Source organism: Elephas maximus, chromosome 20 (genome assembly GCF_024166365.1).
Source record: "Elephas maximus indicus isolate mEleMax1 chromosome 20, mEleMax1 primary haplotype, whole genome shotgun sequence".
Taxonomy (NCBI): Eukaryota; Metazoa; Chordata; class Mammalia; order Proboscidea; family Elephantidae; genus Elephas; species Elephas maximus.
Window position 1 is genome coordinate 53444951 of NC_064838.1, and position 26096 is coordinate 53471046.

A 26096-nucleotide genomic window follows, 5' to 3' on the forward strand; every position below is an offset into this window, starting at 1 on the left:
ATCACTGGCTTTTCCACTGGCAGCAGCAACTCGCGAAGCCTCCGTGCCTCTCTCCATAACACTTGGCAACAGGTCCTAGGTTTTGGAAACCATAATGACAGTTCCTATACAGTGACAAAAATTAGACAGCTACGAGAAACTGTGCAGCAGGAAGGTTAAGTTTCAATCGGTGAGAGGGAAGCCAGTAACTGGGCGGCCAACCAGGCCGAGGCGATGGAAGCCAAAGTCCAGTGTGGTATTGCGGCTGCGGGGCTGCCGAGGGACGGCGTCGGAGGCAAGACGGAGATTCCCCGGTTCGGCCAAACTGATCCGAAGATTCAGCTCCCCTCCGACCAGACAGCGGCTAGGAAACAATAGTCCTTTATCCACTCCAGCGACGCCGGGATATCGTCTCCGTGCCTGACACCTGAGTACGGCCGCCGAACAAACCCGAGTACAAGCAGATCAGAAACGCGATGGTTAAAAATATCCCGGCGGACAACGCAAATGGGCGGATGCGGAAGATGATGCCTTGACCACCCCTCAGTAAACGCAACCCTCCGCTGACTCGCGCACCCGTCAGCGTCAGATGTGCCCTAGTCCGGCCCTGGATCCGAGGGCCGAGTGGCACCGAGACGCCGGCCTAAAAACCGGCCTCGTCGCCCTCAAACCCTGCGCCAGCAGCGACCGGGTGCTACCGCAAGGCGACCCCGGACCGGAAGTGACGCAACCGCGCCGAGCACTTCCGGAGCTGCGGGGACGGATCCGCCGGAGGAAGCAGCGCGGATCCCGACCGGCGTCGGCCCGCCGCCTTCGCCGCCGCGGCGCTCCAACCTGATCCCTCTGGCCCGGCCTGACCCGGCGTGGCCCGCCGGGGCTCAGCGGCCACGGGGTCGCGGCTCCCGGTAAGTGCGTAGTGCGAGTCGCGGCCTTGTTTACTGCGGCGGGTGGGGGGAGCTCTCCGCGCGCCTCCCTGATTTGGCCGGGACTCCGCCTTCGCCGCCTCCCGCGAGGCCCCGGCACCCCCCGCCGCCTGTACGCGGTCCCGGCGTCCCCCGCCGTGGAATGAGAGACCAGGCCGGCGCGGAAGGGCGGCAGGACGCTACCGCTGAGGCAAGCGAACGTCCGGCGTCTCTCCGCCCTTCCTGCTGCCGCCGCCTCAGCTGGCGGAGAGGTAGGAGGCCAGCTGCTCTGACCGACCGGCGCCGGCGCTTTCGGGCTGTTCCCGCCGGGAGCGCGGGGGAAACGCGCAGCTTTTGGGGTTCCCCACCCGAGTCATCACTGGAAGGAAGCTCTCGCAGCGCTGTCCGCGCGGCTTTTAACGCCCGCTCGTGAAGGGTCCGCTCAGCGCGTGGGCTCTTAGTCCGCGCGGTGTACCGGGATAACGCCGCGCCTCGGAAAGGACATGCGGCACTGGAGCTGCGCCGCCGAGGCGCCCGCCGCAGTCGGGGTAGCGGCGGGAGAGGCCGCGGTGTTCTCTGGTGACTTCGCCAGTGTACTGATTGTTGTTCAGTCGCATAGAACTTTGTGCAGTGATGGATATGTTCTGTACTTCTCTTGTCCAGCACTGTAGCACTAGCCATACGTGGCCATTGAGCGTTTGACGTGGTTGGTGCAACTGAGAAACTAGATTTTAAATTTTATTTAGATTTAAAATTAAGTATGAATAGCTGTATGTGGTTTATGTCTACCGTATTGGACAGCACACATACTAAGTTGCTGACTCATGTCTTTGTGCCAAGTAGTTTTCTTTGGATATGCAGACTTAGTAAATGACCGTTCAGTGTTATAAATATTTGGAGTAAGCATCGTCAACTCCCCAAAATGCCTGTTTAGTTCTTCTCAACTTCCGACTGGGAAGTCTTCATTTTGGATCCTTTTCTTCCCTGAGTGGTGAGGCCTGGTGAGTGAATCCAGGGGTGGGTGTCTGGTGGTCCTCCGAACACATGACTGGTGGGAAAGTAATTTCTATTCCCCTTTTTCTGTCTGGAATGTAGAGATAAAGCTTAATGTCTCAAAGGAATCAAAAACGTTCTGTCAATAAAGGCGATACATACTGGTCCCTTTGAGCAAGTTCAGCATTCTTTTAAGTAAAATACAGATACTTAATTTTGAAACGGTTAAAAATTAAGTTTTGTAATTCTGAATCTAGAATGCTCAGGAAATGGAGTTCTTTTTTCTTCTGGAGAGCCTGGAATTTTTTTCCCCTTCTTGAATGTTGGGTTGGTGAGAAGCCTGTGGGTCCAGAAGAGCCCAGAGAATGTGAAAAGCTTACTCTTTTTTTGGTGTGAATCTGGAAGGTCTTTGCGAAAGTTTGTGGCCAGTATCAGGCTTTCTGGGAGGACATTGGGGGTTGTGAAATCCTGTAGGCCTTGGGTGGGGTGAAGGTCTGACGCTGGGCTTCACTAATTGCCAGCAGTGTGATTCTGGGCAAATTAATCTTCCGGAACTATAGCTTCCTCATTTGTAAGAAGGGGATGGTAGATAACCACTTTTGGGTTGTAAAGATTAAATGAGAATGAGTCTGATGTGAAATTAAATAATCTGTGGTAATTTCTGTAGGCTGGAGCAATATTTACAGATTGCATTTGTCCTGTAAGCAGCATTTTACATAAAATACGTATAAAAGAAAAAAGCTGGAAAAAATCGATCGTTCTTTTGCTGTTTTGGAAATAGTTTCCCACAATCATTTAGTTTATATTTGCCTATGTTTGAAGTATTTCTTTGGAAGTTAAAAGCTCAGGTTTTCCAAGAAATCCTAAAGGGTAAAAAAAAAAGCAGGTAGAAATAAAATTTCTGAATAAGCAACAAGTGGTACTTATTTAGTTATGGGTAGTGAGATCTGTGTCTCTTGGGAAGCCAAATGGCCCTAGGTTGTCTGGAGAGAGGTGGGAAATGGGTGTTCACTATAGCTTAGTGTTAATATTGCCATCCTTTTGGGGAGATTTTTTATTTGAAAAATAACTTTTTTCATGAGTAAAGTGAGATCTGAAATATTGGCAGTATTCTGCAATTGATTACCAGAGTAGAGGTGACTTTATAGTAAGAGTTCTCTTTTTAAGTCAGTTACAGTTTTCCTTGAAGAAACTGAATGGCTTATCAATTTCTAAGTAACATTTAGGATTGAAATCGTGGCAGTTAACTTAGGGAATCTGAAGGATAGGAGTAAGGAGATGGGCTTTCGAACCATGGGAGGGAATTGGACATCTATTTCCATCAACAACACCCCAGGTTAAATTATTGTCAGTTGTTTACTCTGAGTACTTTCTTTTTTTATAAAGTCTGTAGTTCTTGTCAGTGTAATTATGATATGAGAATTTCTATTGAAACCTATATGAGAATAATGAATTTAATAGTTTCTCTGGTCCCTTTTTACTTGTCCTTTTAAATGTGTTTCCTTGTTAAAAAATTTGCAAAAGCAAGGTACCAACTTAAAAAAAATATAATTCTTTTCATTTTAGATGGAAATCATATGACAGAATATTTGGGTGCCATCATCCTGACAGATCTTCAAGAATTGCAGGTATTTTTAATTCAAAGATGAACTTTTTCTCCTGAAGGGAAAATACTGTAGTTAAGTTCAGTTGGGATTAGATGGTTCCACCGTAGAGAACAATTTGTTAAGTGTCAAATAAACTGCAGATACTACACTGCTGCATGTAAGGTTGCTATCAGTTGGAATCAACAACAACTGGTTTGGGTTTATCATTAATGCAGTTTTTTATAATGTGAGCGTTTATAGTTAACAATCAAATGAAGAGCCAGTGATATATTTACAATATTATAAAAAAAGGTGGCTTATAGTCCTTTAGGCTAATTACGTACTCAGTGTGCATTCATTCTTAATCTTTGTTTTAGATAATGATTGGGTTTATTTTATTTATTTAGTAGAGATTGCTGCAAATAGATTTTATGTTTGCTTTTGTATTTAATCCAGATTTTTATTTTAAATTGTTTACATACCAATCTAAATGCTCCTGCATTTTAAGGTCCTACTCTGGTGGCATAGTGGTTAAGAGCTACGGCTGCTAACCAAAAGGTCGGCAGTTCAAATCTACCAGGTGCTCCTTGGAAACTCTGTAGGGCAGTTCTGCTCTGTCTGTAGGGTCGTCATGAGTCGGAATAGACTCGACGGCAGTGTGTATGTGCGTATTTGTTTTTAGGTTTACATAACTAGTCGATATTGTTCTTTGCAAATGATCGCTTGAAATAGTACGCATGCAGAAAAATGAGTGGGTATTTGCCACAAATCTTTTCTGAGATAAGGTTAGGATTTGTGACTGTTTTGCTCTCTAAGCTAATGTTCTCTTGTTATTTGTATATAATTAAGTAACATTTTTATCTGTGAGGATTTTTCAGTAGCTGGTTTCATTTGAACTCTTATTTCTTCACCCTGAGTAGATTCTGAGTTTTCCCTAGCCTTGATCCTGCTAAGACAAAATATCTATGTTGTTCCTTTGCTATTGGGTCAGCTTCTTTGCTTCTAAGTATTCCTTTTAAAAGATCGGTAAAACTCTTTAAAACTGAAAAATTATTTAATTTTATAGACTAGAGGAGGATGTTGAATTGCAACTCAGAAGAGGAGCTATGTGGTTTTTTTTATTTTTCTTTATTAATTATGTATGTGTTCTTAAGATATCTAAGAGTGATGTCTGTGAAGCAGTGAATTTCTTTTCCTACATGCAGTGGGAAGGAACTCTTGTCCCTGTTTATGTGGTATGTAACCACACAGCGATGACAAGGAAATTTTAAACCTTGGTAGTTAAATCTTTGGGTGTGTGGGCAGTCACCTGTGGGGATATGCTTCTTCCCTAAGGACTCAGGTGGGAAGGACAAGTCCATGGGAACTTGACTTATTGACATAGAGCAGACAGCCTTGCCATTTCAGGCCAGGCACTTCATGTGAAGTTACCAGTGCATTGACAGCCACTTCTGCCTCTCCAGAGATGGTTTCCCTCCAGTAAACCTGGTTGCGGCATGATATTGAGGTGTCCAGGATAAAACCAGAGTTGGAATATGCCATAGTTGGAGTAGGGCCATTACTGTTCCATTTTGATTCTTCATGAATGGTTTCTATTACAACTTCTCATGAGGAAAAAGTAACACTTGTTTTTTTCTTTTCCTCCTTTAGAAGACATAAACACTAATGCTTTTGAGAAAGCAGTAAAGTTTGGGGGGAGGGGAAAAAGCAACTGCTTTCCTGATCTGCAACTTGGCTGGATGCTAAGATGTCTGTGGACATGAATAGCCAGGGATCTGACAGCAACGAAGAGGACTATGATCCAAACTGTGAGGAAGAGGAGGAGGAGGAGGAAGAAGAAGATGAGGACCCTGGGGACATAGAGGACTATTATGTGGGAGTAGCCAGTGATGTGGAGCAGCAGGGGGCCGATGCCTTTGATCCTGAGGAGTACCAGTTTACTTGCTTGACCTACAAGGAATCGGAGGGTGCCCTCAACGAGCACATGACCAGCTTAGCCTCTGTGCTAAAGGTGAGCAGTGTTGCCAATTCTAAGTGTATTCTCCCCTAGTCAAATCTAAGGATGAGCTGTTGTTAACCATTGACTTTTCCAGACTGATTGAATGGCCCTCTAGCTTGAAACCAAATTTGAGTATATAGTGCATAATTTGGAATACCTTTGTTACATTTACTTTGTTTTCTGATGTACAAACATTTAAGACCCTCGGATTCCCAGATCACCAAGAATTAGAAAGGGGTGGTGAGGTATATTTAGAAAATACAGACCAGAAGTGCCATAGTGAGTGGCAAATTTGCATGGAATAGCACTTGTTTCAGAAAGTGAGTCTTAGGAAACTTTGACGTAAGATGTGATCTTCATCATCTTCTACACAACCAGGTTTGAGTGACTGATAGATGTCTTGAGAGCAGCCAGATCCCCCTGGTTTGCCCTGAATAATAAGTGCCTCTGGGCTGACGTGCTCACTTGTTTCCTGTACTGATGACTGATGTCTAATGTTGAAAGAGATCATCTTAACAACATTTAGGACAAAACGAAATTCTCATAATTTGTATTTCATTGATTTTAATGGGTTAAGTGGTAAATATGGGAATTTTGAAGAATGAACAAAGTTGCTTATTCCAGCAAGAATCTTATTTTTAACACAAATTAGTATACCTTTTGGTGTCTTACACCTCAGGCCAGTTGTCCTTGCTGTTTACATTGTTATGGGCATTTAGACAACTTTCCATCATGTTTCCTTCTCCTCTAACATTGGTTGGCCATTCTGTGAAAGTAGGGGTATTTCCCTTACTTCACTGTTTTTGCTGACCTTCCTCTGGAAACTGTTACATGGATTTTGTTGTCTGCTTAATTTGAAGGTCAAGGGCACATCGGCATGATTTCAACCAAGTAAATTCTCTTGTTGATATTTAAGTGGAAATAACTAAGATATGCCATGTATCATTTTCTGTAACAGTTGATTTACCTACTAGTTTAGGGGTTTTTTTCAGGTGGTCAGGAGAGGCTAATACCTTGGCATTAGATACTCAGAGTGTCTTACCAAGGCTTTGTTAGCTACTGGCTGGAAGCTAAATGCTAAAACTTTTTTGTGACTCATTCCTAGAACCGATTGCAGACTTCCTCTCTTGTGCTCAGCAGAAAACTGAGGATTGAGGACCCATGGAACCTTTGGGTTTGGGATTTCTGCACTGTAGCTATGGCAGACCTGCTGGGACCTCTGCCTTCAGAGGGCATTTCCCTGGTAGAAAAAAGGTATCAGGTCCCTTTTTTCCTCACTGTGCACACTTCTCCCTTACTGGTCAACTAGTTTGATTTGTTTTAACCATATTGTCAGATTATACACACTGTTGGTATTTAAAATTAGAAAAAGAGTTTTCAGGTATGTGGATATGTGGTGGATAGTGCCAGTTGACCAAGTCCATCAGGATGTGCCCATCTATGCACAGAAATTCCCAGTTTGTCAAGTTGTTCGTATAGACTTTCCTGCCCTGCTAGAAACACCTGAGGGGCCCCGGGCACGCATCCTTTATTCTTACTAGGCTGACATATGGTCATCCTCTTGGAAGGCCTTCCCTTCACTCCTCGCCTTTAATACGCCCAGGGCTTCTTCATCATCTGCCTTACGCTTTTCTTGGTGAGTCTCCTTGAGAGCCCCTAGAACACAGTCGTTGTGCTCTCCTGTAGTCATATTGCCCAAACATTATAACCCATGTGTGTTCAGTCATGTATTGCAGTCTTTTGACTACTTTCTGTTGTTTTACCTTTTCATGTATTTTTCCATTATCTCTCCAGCTAGATTGTCAGTTCCTGGAGGGCAGAAATGGCTTTATACCTTGTCTCCCCTATCATTCCTGTCACATTGTTTCATCCATAGTAGTTATTGAATAATTTCTTGGATATTTGTGGGTTTTGATAACAGTAGCTACTGCTGCTGTTGTAGGGTCAGCTCCCTACTAGGGAATCTGTGAGCCAGATTCCCTAGTCCCTGTTGTACATCTTTCTCTACCATTGTGGAAGGGCATTGTCCTCAAGACCATGAAGAGAAGGACCAAAAATAATTTGGAACAGAGATGGAGGAATAAAAAGAGGTGGAAAAAAGTTGAAATAGGGAAAGGGTTAAAGAAAAAGTGGGGCAAAGAGAAGAATAATCCACAAAAATTTAGGTGGTGGTGGTGGTGTGTGCCATTGAGTTGATTCCAATTCATAGCAACCCTGTATGGCAGAGTAGCGCTACCTCATAGAGTTTCCTAGGCTGTATGTAATCTCAACAGGAGTGAATCACCAGGTCTTTTTTTCCTACAAGGCCCCTGGATGAGTTTGAACCACTGATTTTTTGGTTAGCAGCCAAGCACTTAACCATTGTACCACCAGGGTTCCTTTAGATGATGGTAGAAGACATATTTTCCCTTCCTGGACCTCACTGAAGAGCGTGTTAATACCCATTTCCTTTCTGGGACTGGGCAGCAAGGGTCCTGGCTTTTTTGGTGGTTTGGCCGCATGTGAAGAGACTCAGTAGTGTTTTAAGTGGCTCAGGAACTTGACCAAGGAGGCTAGGCAGAGCAGTTTCATTAAGAGTGAAGGAGAAGGAATCATACACAGCCTTTCTCTCCCAGGCTGGCTAGTAAACAGGTTTGTTCTTGCAACTACCATTGTTTTTATTTTTGTAATTAGTATTTTTTGAGGGTGGGTTGGAGTATTTCAAGTGCTGAGTTTACAGAATGGTGTTCACTGGTGCCTTGGCAACTCAGGGTTCCCTGTTACATGTGTCTGAGGGTGGGGGCTGATAGTGATAGTTACCCAGTCATCTTCTGCACCACTGATTTCCCCCATGTGTCATGATGCTGCTTTCACAACCACCGACAGATTGAGATATTTAATTCGTTCATATGATTTAGGTGCTATTTGGCTAGGAGGAAATAACGATGTGCACATGTAGTTTACAATTATAGCATCATGAACAGCTGGCTATGAACATAAGCCATCCAAGTTTGAGGAGTGGCTTGAATTTTTCACTGATAGTCATATCTGTGTTATTTGTTGTATGCTAGCAGTTGCCTGTGGATGAGCAATGGTATAACCTAAAGTTGAGCCTCTTATTGTCTTTTGGAATTTGAAGTCTCTTAAGTAGAAAAACCCCAAATGTCTGGGACATTAGACTTTTGGTTTAGTGAGAGCTTCTGGTATCAGTGGATAACTTCCTGTATGTGTCCTGGGACCAGTCCATAAGTAAGATCATTAATCCGGAGAAAGAAAGGTGCTCAGAAAATCAGATCGGGGCCGAGAACAGAGAAATGTTTATCCGTTATTGGCGGGGGGTGGGGGGGGTGGGAACTATTGGTGTTCAGATATCGTAGCAAGATACCACAGAACCATTATTTGAGAATGAGTTATAATTTTATGCAGATGGAGTAGTTGTGAGAAATGAAGTGATTTCTGAGTGAGGTATTGTGTTGCAGGGGAGGGGAAAAATCTCTGATAAATATTTTTAGTGACCGCGGATGAATCTTTAAAGAAAACAGAGTCAACCTTTTTTTACATGCCATACTTATTTTTATATGAAACTTATTTTAAAAATTACTGTTATTGTTACAGACGAGAGAGGCCCTTTCCGATAAAAACAGGCATTTTTATTGCAAAAGGTACAGTGGTTAGTCGAGAATTTTACCAGTTAGTCAGGTGAACCCTGTTAATACTGTGCTGTGGAATTTATGACATGTTTGCTGACAAGCTGCTTGAGAAGGGGCTCAGCCGTAGTAGAGCCCTGGACAGAGCCCTTGACAGGACTTTCTTTGGTTAGCAGTGGGCCAAGTATGTCTCCTGCTGTTAAGCTCCCATTCACAGCCACATGTTAGGGTTGTGGACAGGAGGGGAAGAGTATCATTGAAGGTCCCATCCAATTGCTTCAGGAGGGAAAAGAAATAGGCCACTTTGGGCTAGATCTAGCCCATGAAGCTCTGCAGGGAGCTACCTGAGCTTTGCTTTGAGGCAGGAGATCCTTGAGGGTGGAGTAGAAGGGCAGTGTCCACAGGGTTATGAGCATGCGGGTGGGAAGGTTATTTTCTGGGCTGGGGTGACAGACTAAGATGTATAGGTAAAAGGGAACAACATTTGGAGGATCATGAATGCAGCCTGAGGCATCTCTACTATTACAGGAAAGGAAGAGAGTTTTAAAACTTCTTCAGCATATGAGTGCTTATTCAGTGCTTACTTCTCAAGCCTGTGTTTCCCAGATAAGTTTGGAGAAATAAGCTGATTATTATGTTTTTACTATACTTCTTGCTCTCTGAATTGTTAACTGCAGTAAACCAAAACCAAACCCACTGCCATCCAGTCGATTCGGACTCATAGCGACCCTGTAGGACAGAGTAGAACTGCACCACAGAGTTTCCAAGGAGCACCCGGCGGATTCAAACTGCCAACCTCTTAGTTAGCAGCAGTAGAGAGAGGAAAATTTCCCCTAGAACACCCTATTCTACCACCCTTTTGCTTATTTAAATTTGTTTTAAAATCTAGTGTTTCCTAGTTAGCAAAATGTGGCTGGAAAATCTTTTTCAGATTCTTCTGTGGATCACTTTACCCCTTTGTAGATGAATTATAATGAGTTTTCAGGGCTTCTAACTCTGAGTGCAACGGGAATCTTTGTAGTTCTGTGTTCAAAACAACCTGGTTTCCATGCTTTTGTCACTTGTAACGTGACCAATTGATGTTCCTAGTACAAAATATATTTAGCTTTTATTTATATAACTCCCGAGTTCTTGTATAATGTTTGCCGAAGACTTCAATTTTAATTATTAAATTGACTTTCTTGTTTCCCGGTATAGGTGAATTTTAAGACTTTTTATTTATTTACATATTTATTAATTAACCAAATAATGGTTGTGGGTTTTTTTTTTTTTTGTCATTACTCATGGGAAATACCTTCAAGCTGAGTGTTTGTGTGCTGAGTAGCTGTCTGATTTCTATTTTTGTGATCTCACATCAGGTTTCTTTGCATGCCTGTATGTAAGTAGAATCTAGATTAAATTCCTGTGTTTCTCATAGTTGGCTGGTAGTGGGTGTGTTGACATATTTCATGATGCTTTAATCTGGAAGTCTGATGTGAGTTTTCCTGACATAAAAATTTATTTTTAAGAGAGAGATGAGAAATGTCCAGAGTGACATTGAGGATTCCTTAAGTATAATTAGTGCTGGAGTTGTCCCTATTATGCCAGCTGAAAAAGTTTGTCATCACTGACTTTGTGTGCTCACTGTGTACCTGACACCACAAACAACAAGTTTACTGCCTTCCAGAAAAGCAGCTCTTCATTACAGTCAAAGCCTGCTTTCATTCTTGTCTGTTTTTTGTACTTTTATATTTCCTTAGGAATCATGGGTACTATGTGTAATCAAGGGTTATTCTCATCCCACACTTGGGTCCTAATCTTTGAATTTATGTTTAAAAATTTTTTTTTTAATTTTTATTGTGCTTTAAGTGAAAGTTTACAGATCATCAGTCTCTCATACAGAAATTTATATACACCTTGCTATATACTCCTAATTGCTCTCCCCCTAATGAGACAGCATACTCCCTCCCTCCATTCTCTCTTTTCATGTCCGTTCAGCCAGCTTCTAACCCCCTCTGCCCTCTCATCTCCCTGCAGACAGGAGAAGCCCACATAGTTTCATGTGTCTGCTTGATCCAAGAAGCTCACTCTTCACCAGTATCATTTTCTGCCCATTGTCCAGTCCAATACCTGTCTGCTGAGGTGGCTTTGGGAATGGTTCCTCTCTTGGGCTAACAGAAGGTCTGGGTACCATGACCTCCAGGGTCTTTCTAGTCTCAGTCAGACCATTAAGTCTGGTCTTTTTATGAGAATTTGGGGCCTGCATCCCACTGCTCTCCTGCTCCCTCAGGGGTTCTCTGTTGTGTTCCCTCTCAGGGCAGTCATCGATTGTGGCAGGGCACCATCTAGTTCTTCTGGTCTCAGGCTGATGTAGTCTCTGGTTTATGTGTCCCTTTCTATCTCTTGGGCTTATAATTACCTTCTGTCTTTGGTGTTCTTGATTCTCCTTTGCTCCAGGTGGGTTGAGACCAATTGATACATCTTAGATGGCCGCGTGCTAGTGTTTAAGACCCCAGATGCCAGACTCCAAATTGGGATGCAGAATGTTTTCTTAATAGATTTTATCGTGTCAGTTGACTTAACATCCCCTGAAACCATGGTTCCCAAAGCCTGCCCCTGCTACACTAGCCTTCGAAGCATTCAGTTTATTCAGGAAACTTCTTTGCTTTTGGTTTAGTCCAATTGTGCTGACCTCTTCTGTATTGTGTGTTGTCTTTCCCTTCAGCTGAAATAGTTCTTATCTACTATCTAATTAGTGAAAATCCGTTTACCCCTCCCATAACCATCAAAGAATATTTTCATATCTGTTTAAACTATTTCTCAAGTTCTTATAATAGTGGTGTGATACAATATTTGACCTTTTGCAGCTGGCCAGTTTCACTCAGCATAATGCCTTCCAGATTCCTCCATGTTAAGAAATGTTTCTGGATTCATTATTGTTCTTTATCAATGCATAGTAATCCATTATGTGAATGTACCATAATTATCTATTCATCTGTTGATGGGCACCTTGGTTGCTTCCACCTTTTTGCTATTGTAAACAGTGCTGCGGTGAACATGGGTGTGCATGTATCTGTTCGTGTAAAGGCTCTTATTTTTCTAGGATATATTCCAAGGAGTGGGATTGCTGGATCGTATGGTAGAATACGATCCAGCAATGGTAGTTGTGTTTCCAGCTTTTTAAGGAAGCGCCAAATCGATTTCCAAATTGGTTGTATCATTTTATATTCCCACCAGCAGTGTATAAGTGTTCCAGACTCTCCACATCCTCTCCAACATTTATTATTTTGTGTTTTTTGGATTAATGCCAGCCTTGTTGGGGTGAGAGGAATCTCATTGTAGTTTTGATTGGCATTTCTCTAATGGCTAATGCTTATGAGCATTTCCTCATGTATGTTAGCTACTTGACTGTCTTCTTTAGTGAAGTGCCTGTTCATATCTTTTGCCCATTTTTTAATTGGGTTTTTTGTCTTTTTGTAGTTGAGTTTTTGCAGTATCATGTAGATTTTAGAGACCAGGTGCTGATCAGAAATTTCGTAGCTAAAAACTTTTTCCCAGTCTGTAGGTAATCTTTTTACTCTTTTAGTGAAGTCTTTGGATGAGCATAGGTGTTTCATTTTTAGGAGCTCCCAGTTGTGTAGTTTCTGTTCTGCATTGTTCGTAATGTTCTGTATATTGTTCATGCCATGTATTAGGGCTCCTGACGTTGTCCCTATTTTTTCTTCCATGATCTTTATCGTTTTAGATTTTATATTTAGGTCTTTGATCCATTTTGAGTTCATTTTTGTATATGGTGTGAGGTATGAGCCTTGTTTCATTTTTTTGCAGATGGATATCCAGTTATGCCGGCGCCATTTGTTAAAAGACTCTTTTCCCCATTTAACTGACATTGGGCCTTTGTCAAATATCAACTGCTCATACATGGATGGATTTATTTCTGGATTCTCAATTCTGTTCTGTTGGTCTATGTATCTGTTGTAGTACCAGTACCAGGCTGTTTTGATTACTGTGGTGGTGTGATAGGTTCTAAAATCGGGTAGAGTGAGTCCTCCCACTTTGTTCTTCTTTTTCAGTAATGCTTTACTTACCCGGGGCCTCTTTCCCTTCCATATGAAGTTGGTGATTTGTTTCTCCATCACATTAAAATTGTTGGAATTTGAATCGGAATTGCATTGTATCTATAGATGGCTTTTGGTAAAATAGGCATTTGTACAATGTTAAGTCTTCCTATCCATGAGGAAGGTATGTTTTTCCACTTCTGTAGGTCTCTTTTGGTTTCTTGCAGTAGTGTTTTGCAGTTTTCCTCATGTAGGTCCTTTACATCTCTGGTAAGATTTATTCCTAAATATTTTATCTTCTTGGGGGCTAGTGTAAATGGTGTTGACTTGGTGATTTCCTCTTCGATGTTCTTTTTGTTGGTGTAGAGGAATCCAGCTGATTTTTGTATGTTTATCTTGTATCTGAATACTCTGCTGAACTCTTCTATTAGCTTCAGTGGTTTTCTTCAGGATTCTTTAGGGTTTTCTGTGGATAAGATCATGTCATCTGCAAATAAAGATACGTTTACTTCTTCCTTGCCAATCTGGATCCCCTTTATAACTTTATCTAGCCTAATTGCTCTGTCTAGGACCTCTCTAGTACAATGCTGGATAAGAGTGGTGATAAAGGGCATCCTTGTCTGGTTCCTGATCTCAAGGGGAATGGTTTCAGACACTCTCCGTTTAGGATGATGTTGGCCGTTGGCTTTGTATAAATGCCCTCTATTATGTTGAGGAGTTTTCCTTCTATTCCTATTTTGCTGAGAGTTTTTATCGTGAATGGGTATTGAACTTTGTCAAATGCCTTTTCTGCGTCAGTTGATAAAATCACGTGATTCTTGTCTTTAGTTTTGTTTATATGATGGATTACATTAATTGTTTTTCTAATGTTGAACAATCCCTGCATACCTGGTATGAATCCCACGTGGTCGTGGTGAGTTATTTTTATGATATGTTGAATTCTTTTGGCTAGAATTTTGTTGAAGGGTTTTGCATCTAAGTTCATGAGGGATATAGGTCTGTAAATTTTTTTTTTTTTGGTGTGTGGTGTCTTTACCTGGTTTTGGTATCAGGGATATGCTGGCTTCATAGAAAGAGTTTGGGAGTATTCCATCCTTCTCTGTGCTCTGAAATACCTTTGGTATTAGTGGTGTTAACTCTTCTCTGAAAGTTTGGTAGAACTCTGCAGTGAAGCCATCTGGGCCAAGGGTTTTTTTGTTGGGAGTTTTTTTTTTTTTATTACCTTTTCAATCTCTTCTTTTGTTATGGGTCTATTTAGTTGTTCTACCTCTGTTTGTGTAAGTTTAGGTAGGCAGTGTGTCTAGAAATTCATCCATTTCTTCTAGGTTTTCAAATTTGTTAGAGTACAATTTTTCGTAGTAATCTGATATGATTTTTTTAATTTCAGTTGGGTGTGTTGTAATATTGCCCATCTCATTTCTTATTTGGGTTATTTGCTTCCTCTCCTGTTTTTCTTTTGTCAGTTTGGCCAGTGGTTTATCAATTTTGTTAATTTTTTCAAAGAACCATCTTTCGTCTGGTTAATTCTTTCAGTTTTCTGTTTCAATTAATTCTGCTCTAATTTTTATTATTTGCTTTCTTCTGGTGCCTGAGGGTTTCTTTTGGTGCTCTCTTTCTATTTGTTCAGGTGGTAGGGATAACTCTTTGATTTTGGCCCTTTCTTCTCTTTGTATGTGTGCATTTATTGATAGAAATTGACCTCTGAGTACTGCTTTCACTGTGTCCTAAAGGTTCTGATAAGAAGTGTTTTCATTTTCATTGGATTGTATGAATTTCTTTATTCCATCCTTAATGTCTTCTATAATCCAGTCTTTTTTGAGGAGGGTATTGTTCAGTTTCCAACTGTTTGATTTCTTTTTCCTGCTTATTCTGTTATTGAATTCTGCTGTTATGGCCTTAGGGTCAGAGAAGATGCTTTGTAATATTTTGATGTTTTGGTTTCTGCTAAGGCTTGCTTTATGACCTAATTATGTGATCTATGCTAGAGAATGTTCCATGCACACTAGAAAAGAGTATATTTGGCTGCTCTTGGGTGGAGTGTTCTGTATATGTCTATGAGGTCGAGTTGGTTGATTGTGGCATTTAGATCTTCCATGTCTTTATTGAGCTTCTTTCTAGATATCCTGTCCTTCACCCAAAGTGTGTGTTGAAGTCCCCTACTGTAATTGTGGAGCTGTCTATCTCACTTTTCAATACTGTTATGAGAGTTTATGTATCTTGTAGCCCTGTCATTGGGTGCATAAATTTTTAATATGGTTATATCCTCCTGGTATATTGTTCCTTTAGTCATTATATAGTGTCCTTATCTTTTGTGGTGGATTTAACTTTAAAGCCTATTTTGTCAGAAATTAATATTGCCACGCCTGCTCTTTTTTGATTGTTGTTTGTTTGATATATTTTTTCCCATCCGTTACATTTTAGTTTGTTGTGGCTCTCAGTCTGAGGCATGTCACTTGTAGGAAACACATAGACAAACCATGTTTTTTAATCCATTTTGCCACTCTCTGTCTCTTTATTGGTGCATTTAGTCCAATTACACTCAGCATAATTACGGATAGGTGTGAATTTGGTTCTGTCATTTTGGTGTTTTTTTCGTGTGTGTGTTTTGTTGACAGTTTCTTTTTCCCACTTAATTTTTTATGCTAAGTAGTTTATCTTTATGTATTATCTTTTCCTCTTATTTGTTGTTGATTTTGTTTCTCCTGAGTCTCTATTTTTTTCTTGTATTTTATTTTGATGTGTAGGGTAGTTAGTCTCCTTTGTGGTTACCTTTATATTTATCCCTCTTTTTCTAAGTTTAAACCGAGCTTTTATTTCTTTATATCGCCTGTCTTCCTCTCCATATGAAAGATCTGTGACTGTATTTCTTAGTCCCTCTTTATTGTTTTAATGTTGTCTTCTTTTACATAGTAACATCGCTGTTTCGCTGTTTTGAGCATTTTTTAATCTTGTTTTATTTTTGTGATTTCCCTCTCTGGGTTGACATCTGATTGCTCTGTCCAGTGTTGTAGTCTTGGGTTGATACCTGATATTATTGATCTTCTAACCAAAGAGCTACCTTTAGTATTTCTTGTAGTTTTTGGTTTAGTTTTTATGATTTCCCTATACTTCTGTTTATCTGGAAATCTCCTAATTTCACCTTCATATTTGAGAGACAGTTTTGCTGGACATATGATTCTTGGGTGGCAGTTTTTTCCTTAAGTGCTTTTTATAAGTCATCTCATTGCCTTCTGACCTGCATGGTTTCTGCCGAGTAGTCCGAGCTTATTCTTATTGACTCCCCTTTGTAGGTGACTTTTCTTTTATCCCTAGCTGCTCTTAAAATTCTCCCCTTATCTTTGGTTTTGGCAAGTTTGATTATAATATGTCTTGGTGACTTTCTTTTAGAATCTACCTCATTTGGAGTTTGATGAGCATTTCGGATAGATATCTTCTCATCTTTTATGATATCAGGGAATTTTTCTGCCAACAAATCTTCAACAATTCTCTCTATATTTTATCCTTCCCTGTACTTGATAATGTCCCACAAGATTCTTAAGATTTCTTCATTTTTTAAAATTATTCTATCTGATTTTTCTTCACCTATATTGGTGTCCGAGTACTTTATCTTCAAGCTCACCAATTCTGCCTTCCACTTGCCCAGTTCTGTGCCTCTGACTTTGTATTGAGTAGTCTAATTGTGTAATTTTTTAATGTTAATCTTCTGAATTTCTAATTGCTATCTCTCTATGGATTCTTGCAGCTTATTAAATTTTTGATTATGTTCTTGAATAACCTTTTTAATTTCTTCAGCTGCTTTATTTGTGTGTTCCCTGGCTTGTTTTGCCTATTGCCTGATCTCCTTCCTGATGTCTCGAAGGGTTCTGTGTATTTACCTTTTGTATTCTGCATCCGGTAATTCCAGGAAGGCACCTTCATCTAGAAGATCCCTTGAGATCTTGTTCAAGTGATCATGGTCTGTTTCTTTATGTGATTTGTTATTGACTGTTGTCTCCGAGCCATCTATAAGTTGTTGTAATTAGTTTATTTAATGTTTGGTTACTGTGTCCTAGCTTCTTGCTTTGTTTTGGTTTGTTATGCTCAAATGGGTTACTTGAGTGAGCTAGCTTGATTATTTTTGCCTTTGAAGCTCTTACGTCCTGTCACCAGATGGATAGAGCTGTTAACTGCTGTATCAGTCTAGGAGTCCATTCTCTTTTCTTGTATGGATTCAGCTAAGGTGTCCAGGTAGCTGGTCATCAAGTGTATGGTACAGGCACTGTCGTACAGCCTTACAGGGATAAGGGTGATTGGTGTAGGTACCGGTATCTGGTTGCAGCAGGGGGTCACTCTCTGAAGAAGGCAGGGGGCTGAGAACCATCCCCTGAATGTCTTTGATAAAAGTGTGTCCCTCTTCCCTGGAGCGTACAGGTGGGTGAATTCTGCAGACGGACCATGGGCCCCCAGTCCTTTTGTTTTTAAGGACTGGGAGGTACCAGTTATCCTTAGACCCCTGTTGCGGGTGGCTGGGCAACCTGAGTGGAGCCTCCAGTCCTTAGGCCCCTAATGTGGGTAGGTCAAGACCCTGCCTAATAGGCAAAGCGGTGTCAAACATCAAACACCCGTCTCTCCACCTCACAGCTGAAACAGTTGCAGTCTGCCAACAAGGGCCTTTTCTCCCGAAATATACCCACACAGATCCATGCAGGACAGAAAGGTATTCAAAGTCCATGGACCGCTTATGCCTGGACAGGAGCTACATCTGTCTTGAGCTCCGCAGGTTAGTGTAGCTGGCAAATTATCTTTTCCCCCAATTGCGAATTTATTCCTTCTGCCAGGCTGAGAGAATGGCTCCCAGCGCTCAACAGGGCCTATCTCAGGCCCAGGGAAATCAACAGCTCCTGAAACTGGCTTGGGGACGGGGGTCATGGTAAAATATCCGCAAGTACTTAGGTTTCGCAGAGAGCACTGTTCTTCTCTGGTTCCAGAGGTGTGAGTAGACTGTACAGCTGACTGCTTCTCCCTGAGGAAGCTGCGGCTGAACGGTACTACCAGCCCGCCGCAGCCGCTCCGGGGAATGGCACCTGAGGGATCCGGGCGATTCAGGTCCAGCAATTCTTCTCACCTTCTGAACCATCTCTCCCTCCCCATGCCACTCAGTCTGTTTTCTAACTTTGCCTTTGATGTTCAGGGCTCCTAGCTTGTCATAAATACGATGTTTTGCTTGTTTTTTCGGGTCTTTGTTTTAAGAGGGATTGCCGGAAGCGGCTGTCTATTCTGCTATCTTGGCCCTGCCCCGTGTTTAAATTTTTATTGTCAAGATAGTGTTGCTGTGGTATTTAAAAAAGAATATTACTCAATTTCATTAGCCTAAATGTTGTCTTCTTTGCCTATTATCCTTCAAGTCGTGTCCATATTCATACATAGTATTACTGTGCTGCATTTCATTCATTCAGCCATTATTACTGAGTACCTGTTATGTGCTAGGCACTGGAAATATAGCCATGAACAAAACAGCCAAAAAACATCTACCCTGATGGATACTATATTTTAGTAATCATTGTGTACATGTGTTTATTTACTCTGCTTTTTTCATGTGTATCAAACATTTCCCCTGGTTTTTACTTCATCCTTATAAATTTCTTTAAATGCCCATATAGTACGCCATCTTGTTCTCGAACTATAATTTGCTCACGGTTTCCCCATTGGGCATTTAGGTGAGTTCTCACGTATTACAGTTATTGGGGAGTAGTCTGTCATATTGCAGTGAGAATCTTCATGGATGTGGCCTTTGTGTCTGTTGGGCAGAGTGGGTAAAGGACCTGGGCTAGTAGTCAGATGATCAGGTTCCAGTCCTTTCTCTGCCACTTAATATGATGTGACCCTGGGCAAGTCTCTCAACAACTTTAAGGGTTAGGTTCCCTCTCTGTTAAATGATAATACGTGTAAAGTGCCTGGCACGTGTGTGTTCAAAACAAATTGCTTGATAATGGTGGAGGCAGGGCGAAAGTAGTATAGTGGGAATGTTACTTTCACATGTTTGCTGTGGTTCTTTAAAACATATTCCAAGATTATGTATCTTGAGTTATAGGGTAGGAACAACATCAAGGAAGGTTCTGGGCAATATATTGTTGACTGAGTGTGCGTATGGTAGTTAAGTCCTGAGTGTGCGTATGGTTGGGTCATATACTTTGGATTCTTTTGCCTTCATCCAGAGCTTCTGGTGCCCTTTCCCATGGGTTCACTGATAAAAATAACAAAATGAATTTTGAATTGGGGCCAGGAAAAGCATATAGGAGAAAATAGCCTGTCCGCTGATCCTACACTTCTGGTTGACTGCAGCGTTTGGTCTTATGCTTGCGTTGAAAGCACTATTTACTGGAGTGCTTAATCAACTTTGGGGTCCTTGTTATTGAGTTACCCACGTGCCTGTCTGTAACTTTTGCTCTGTTCCTGACCTACCTCCTCCCCCTTTTTAACTTTGTTTTTGCTCCTGCTGTTCTAGGAAAAATTTGAGGAATTAGATTGTTGTTGAGTGCGGTCATGTCATTTCTGACTCACAACGACCCTATAGGATAGAGTAGAATTGCCCAGTAGGGTTTCCTAGGCTGTAATCTTTACGGGAGCAGATCGCTGGGTCTTTTCTCCTGTGGAGCTGCTGGTAGGTTCAAACTGACTTTTGGTTAGCAGCCAAGCATTTAACCATTGTACCACCAGGGCTTCTTGAAATTAGTCTGCCCAAAAGAAGAGTTGTGGGCAAGGTTTGAGAAAGGTGCAGAGTGAGATAACAAGAAGGCATGTCTGCCCTGTGACTTTATTACTTACACTGACATGAATCGTCAGAACATGAAGTTTATGTTATAGTCCCTTTTCTTTCAATGACCATGAGCCTTTAAAACATGAAATGGGTTCACAGTGGTAATCACAAGTTATCAATCATAAGTAGAGAAAAATACAGGCAGGGCCAGTGAGAGGTTTGGAGGTTTTAATAGTAGAACGTAGCTGTTATGAACAAAGAGTGATCTCTACCTGGGAAAATTGCTCTCTTTGAGTAGCAGTTTCTCCCTTGACCAGTACACATTCTGCTTGCTCTCATCTGTTTTATCCCTTACCATAAGCCTTTACTGGTCTGTTTAACACTTCTGCCATCTTTTCCCAGAGCCCGTAGAAACCTGGTCTCATTTCTTTTATCCCTTATTTTAAGCTTTTACCAGTCTCTTCAACACTTCTGCCATGATTTCCCGGAGTCTGTAGATAGCTTTGTTTCTTTTTATAAGAAACAACACCAATGCCATCAAACTAGGCTTCCTGATTCTCTATCTTAATTCTTGGTACCACTATCGACCTGCTTACCTGCTTAGCTGGAAACTGAGGAATTACCTTTGACTGTCTTCTCCCCATGAAGTCCTCCCTGATCCCCCAGGCACGGTTGGTCACCCTCACTTCTCTACCACTTTGTGCATGTTTTGGGATGTACATACACTGATTGGAAATTACATGTTTATAAGACAGTACGTGAACTCTTTGAAGTAGAGGTCCACATTTTTCCTTTGCATATTAAAAAACAAACAACAAACTAGTTGCCTGTTGAATCAATTCTGATGTTTTGGAAGTAGGTCACCAGGCCTTTTTTCCAGGGTGCCTCTGTAGAATTGAACTACCAACCTTTAGCTACTAGCCAAGCACTTAACCATTTGTGCCATGCAGGTGGCTTCTCTTTGCATATTAGCACCTAGCAAAAATGCCTAGTTGTGTTCTTAGTGTTGCTTGTTGTTGATCTATCTAAGCCCACCTCAGTAAACACAAAAGTTGAGAATTTAACCTCAAAGCTTTGCTTCTATATGTAAACAGAAAACATGTTTGTCAGAGGGCTTCCATGAAGCCAGCTGACTCCCAAGTAGAGATCCTATATACCGTTTCTCAGATGTATACCACCTTACAAATGAGTGGTTCCTGGCGTGGGGTGGATTGCAGAGTGAGTTTTGGCAATTCTATTATAGAAACCTGAACTTTATACAAGCCTCATGAAATAGTCTTCAGGAATGAGGTCAAGGCATTTTACATTGTATTCATGTGGATGTAAAAAAATAAAATAAAATTACAAGATGGTTCAAGTATTCATTCCTTATTGCAGTGAGGAGAAGTGCTTACTTTCTTTGGCTGCTTGCAAGGATGTGTCCAACCATCAGAGTACTGGTTTCTTAACCAGAGTAGAAGTAGAATTTAAACTGCCCAACCATACTCACAAGTTGGATAGGTTTCCAGAAGTATTTTTGATGTCTAAGTGTGACTTCATATTTTATTGATTATAATGTAAAAGTGGGTTGAGTTCTTATGTCCATTTTGATCTGTAAAGATGACTAATGAATGGTCTGTGCAATCATAAATACAATGTAGATGCTTTAAAATTTTTGACCTTGACAATATTTTGGTGGAACATGTCAAATCTCTTTTTGCTAGCTTATTTATGGTGACTTTTGCTTCAGAGATGATTGGCTGCTTCATATACCTTTGATTCTCCCTCCCCATTTTTAAACACCATGAAAATGAAAGTACAGGCATGTAAATGTTATTGAGTCATAATAACAGAGAATGGGGCTGGGATTGGCATGTGGGAACATCATTGCACATGAAAGCCAGTTTGTTCAGCAGATCCTTGAAGAGGCTGTAGGTTCCAATTTAACTGACAAAGGCTGGGAGAGAAAAGTGTGCTGCAAATGGGAGTATTAATTAAAGATCTGTAACAGTCAGCCCACCCCCATTTGGTCTGTAGGCAAAAAAATCTTATTTTTAAGAAATGGAGTCAAGTGGGTAGTAATAGGACTCTTAGAATTTGAGATTTGACTGGCCTCATTTGTCATTTTAGGGGCCCGTGAGTAACAGCTACCTTTGACTGATCGCTCTAAAGAAAAGCCTATCAGTTCACAGGTTTTGTCGATGTACACAAACTTAAGATTCATTTTCCTCCCCCCCGTTTTTGAATTGAAGTAATATTTACAAAACATAAAATTAACCATTTTAAAGTGTACAGTTCAGTGACATTTAAAACATTCACAATGTTGTACAATCATCACCTCTATCCAGTTACAAAATATTTATATCACCCCAAAAGAAAAACCCCATGCCCATTATGAAGTCACTCCTCAGTCCCCCTTCCCTCAGTTCTTGACAACTACTGATCTACTTTCTGTTGCTATGGACTTACCTATCCTGGATAGGTCACATAAATGGAATCGTACAATTTGTGTCCTTTTCTGTCTTCTTTCACTTAGCACAGTACTTTTGAAGTTCATCCATGTTGTAGTATATATCAGCTTGTGGTGACCCTTTTTGATTTTTTTATTTATTGTGTTTTAAGTGAAAGTTTACAAATCAAGTCAGTCTCTCATACAAAAACTCATCCATACCTTGCTCTGTACTCCTAGATGCTCTTCCCCTAATAAGACAGCATACTCCTTGTCTCCACCCTGTATTCCCCATGTCCATACAAGCAGCTCCTGTCCCCTCTGCCTTCTCATCTCACCTCCAGACAGGAGCTGCCCACATAGTATAATGTGTCTACTTGAGCCAAGAAGCTCACTGTTCACCAGTATCATTTTCTGTCTTATAGTCCAGTCCAGTACCTGTCTGAAGAGTTGGCTTTGGGAATGGTTCCTGTCTTGGGCTAACAGAAGGCCTGGGGACCATGACCTCCAGGGTCCTTCTAGTCTCAGTCAAACCATTAAGTGGTCTTTTTACGAGAATTTGGGGTGTGCATCCCACTGTTCTGCTCCATCAGAGATTCTCTGTTGTGTTACCTTTCAGGGCAGTCATCAGTGGTGGTAGCCAGGCACCAATTAGTTCTTCAGGCTGATGACCCATTCTGTCTCTTGGGCTCATATTTACCTTGTGTCTTTGGTGTTCTTCATTCTCCTTTGTTCCAGGTGGGTTGCACCAATTGATGCATTTTAGATGGCTGCTTGCTAGCCTTTAAGACCCCAGATGCCACTCTCCAAAGTGGGATGCAGAATGTTTTCTTAATACATTTTGTTATGCCAGTTGTCCTAGATGTCCCCTGAAATCATGGTCCCCAGACCCTCGTCCCTGCTACTTTGGCCTTCGAAGCGTTTGGTTGTATTCAGGAAACTTCATTGCTTTTGGTTTAGTCCAGTTGTTTTTAAATGGGAGTGGCAAACCAAGAATCATCAGACATTTTAAGAAAGCATGGGAAATGAAAGAGAAACAGAAAAATTGACCTTAACTGAAACAGGGACCAGAAGATAATTTTATTTATTTTTTTAAAGCACACTATTTAATATTCTCCAAGGTATTCAAGATGTGGCATCCATAAAGCAGCTAAAGATGCCATGAGGAAAAAACAATCAGAATTAAAAAGAGCTCGTGGAGATGAATTACAGGTTTACCAAGTTAAAAAATATTTTGTAAATCAGAACATAAAATCAAGAAAATCTTTGAATATAAATTCAAAATACAGGCAAAAAGTGTGTGTGGAACAAAAAAATACATAGGGGATCAATCCAGGAGATCCAACATCTAATCAAATTTCTGGGAAGCGAGAACAGAGAAAATTGAAGGGAGGCAAATAGTAAAAACATGATAAGAAAAAATTTCCAAGAGCTGAAGAGAGGTGCAGTCTTCATATTGAAAATGCCTGCTTTTGCCCAGAAGGATAAAGACTCACTGCTAGAATTGCCACTGTAAAATTTCGGGAAAATAAGGATAGAAATCCCTAAAAGTTTCCATAACGTTATACCAGGTAAAAGAAATGGGAATCAATCATCTCATTAGCAGTAGTGACAAACAGAAGACAGTGGACAATTGGTTTTCAGAGTCTTGAAGGAAAATGGTTTTAAACCTAGAATGCTGACATTGAAAAATAAACTCATTTTCAGGCATGCAAGGACTCCCAAAATTTACTTCCTTGTATTTTTTTGAAGTAGTTTCTTGAGGATGAAAATAAAAAAGGAGGAAGCTTAGAAATACAGGAAGTCGTTGAATAAACCTAGTAGTCCAATGAAGGATCTCGTAATGTCAGTGGTACAACAGACCTGGGAAACATCCAAATCCAAGAAAATTTTCCTCAAGATTAGGAATGGAGTTTAAGCAAAGATGGAATGAAGAAGCTGGAAGATAGTAGCAATATGGTGAAGAAACCGTGGAACTCTTTATGGGGGGGGGGAATCAGAATTTCCATGCAAAGCAAAACAGCTACACAGAAATCATGATCCAAATATAAAGCAAAATATGTGGCATGAGTATGAGTAATCAATGACAAGTATGTAAAGATGATATATTTGTGCCTAATGTAGGAACATTTTCCTTTGAGTGGCCCAGGGATTGGAACCACAGGGAAGGAAATGCAGTTATGGTCCAGTTAATGGTATCTTAAAGTTACAGAGATAACCCATGAAGAACTAAAAATAGTAATTTAAATGTCACAAAACTGGGGCTTTTAAGGAGGAGGTAGGTGATAGTATGCTGTTAGGTACTATTGAGTTTATTCCAACTCAGGGAATGAATGTGACAGAGTAGAACTGCCCCATGGGTCTCCCAGGCTATAATCTTTATGGGAGCAGATAGCTGGTCTTTCTGTCACAGAGCCACTGGGTGAGTTCGAACCGCCAACCTTTTTGTTAGCAGCACAACTCTTAAACATTTTGCCACCAGGGTTCCTTGAGGGTGGTGTAACCAAAAAAGCCAAACCCGTTGGCATTGAGTCAATTCCTACTCATAGCGACCCTATAGGACACAGTAGAACTCCCCCATAGAGTTTCCAGAGAGCACCTGGTGGATTTGAACTGCTGACCTTTTGGTTACCAGCTGTAGCTCTTAACTACTACGCCACCAGGGTTTCCATGAGGGTGATATAAGTAAGCTAAATCTGGTAGAGTGTGCTGTGGTGCACTCAGTGATGTTGGTAGAGGAACCTAGAGAAACAACTGGAAGACATATCTGCTGGATAGGAAGACTGGGGAGGGGAAGGGAGAAGTGGGTTGGGGTGTTGTTCCTTTTCATTTGAGTACTTTTTATGAACCATTTTCTTTGCTCATTGATAATTGGAGTAGGTAAAGAGTTTGTTTCCTGAGTGTCTTCTGGTGCTCTAATTTTTAGATAGGTGTTGGGAGAGATGGGAAAAGTTTGACCTCTATCTTAAAGGAACTTAAAGGTCTCCTTTCCTTTAGTTTCTGCCCCCACTTTTTTTTTTTTTTTTAAAGAATTGTTAGAGGAGGTATAAATAATAAAGCTTTTTCCACTTCTACTTCATAATTTTCTGATACATTCACCAAAAGCACCATTTTATCTCACTCTGTTGAAAAACTTGTGGTGATTTCTCCAGAATCCAGCCTGAACACCTCCCCATTGCTCTTTTCCTTAACCCATATGCTTGATTTTTGCCCCCTCAAACTACCTGTCCAGGTCTCTGTCCTTCCTGTAACTCTCGGGAGACCTTTTAACCCTCTGTCCTTTTTTAACTTCCTTGGAAAACCTGGTGTGTGTATGGCTTTTTCTGTTAGATAGTGCATCCCCTGAGGGCTTGGAAGACCTTGGTGCCTGCTTGGGTTCTGGAGGAGGATGTGGGTGTGCAGTCTTGAGACTGGATCACCAGAGATAGGCAGAGGGTGATGTTAGCATATGAGACCTAGTCTGGCACAGGCATTGTTCTCGGTGCTTGGATATGGCAGAGAAGGAAACAGACCAAAAAATCTCTGCTCTCAAGGAGTGTCCGTTCTGAACAGAATGTTTACCTTTAAAAATTGGATCATGCATTTCGAGCGTAATTAAAGAGGTAGGTTAAGGGCACAGTCAGTGGGGTAGAAGGTGTCTTCAAAGCCTGTTATTTGAGTCTGTGGCTTTGTCAGTAAGATGTACTGCCCTCTGAGATATGTTCATCTGGAGAAAAAGGGGACTTGGGTGGTACTGCCTAATTGGTGTTTGGCATTCCCTCTTCTTTGCCTCCTCATAGTATCAGTGGTTGGAAGAGACAGAACATTGTT

At 41.2% G+C, this 26096-nt stretch overlaps 1 protein-coding gene across 4 annotated transcripts in view; it reads left to right on the forward strand.

The window, feature by feature from the left end:
• Positions 1-231: 231 nt before the first annotated feature.
• The window catches only part of ARIH2 (ariadne RBR E3 ubiquitin protein ligase 2), a 62462-nt gene continuing 36597 nt past the window's right edge, over positions 232-26096 (forward strand). The window contains exons 1-4 of one of the 4 annotated variants that reach the window (XM_049861899.1): positions 232-884; positions 3441-3502; positions 5111-5471; positions 6565-6713. In XM_049861899.1, the coding sequence (XP_049717856.1) occupies positions 5208-5471; positions 6565-6713 (413 nt within the window). In that variant the 5' untranslated portion in view covers positions 232-884; positions 3441-3502; positions 5111-5207. The remainder of the gene's footprint in view (positions 885-3440; positions 3503-5110; positions 5472-6564; positions 6714-26096) is intronic. The other 3 variants (XM_049861900.1, XM_049861901.1, XM_049861903.1) reach the window with 3 other exon arrangements.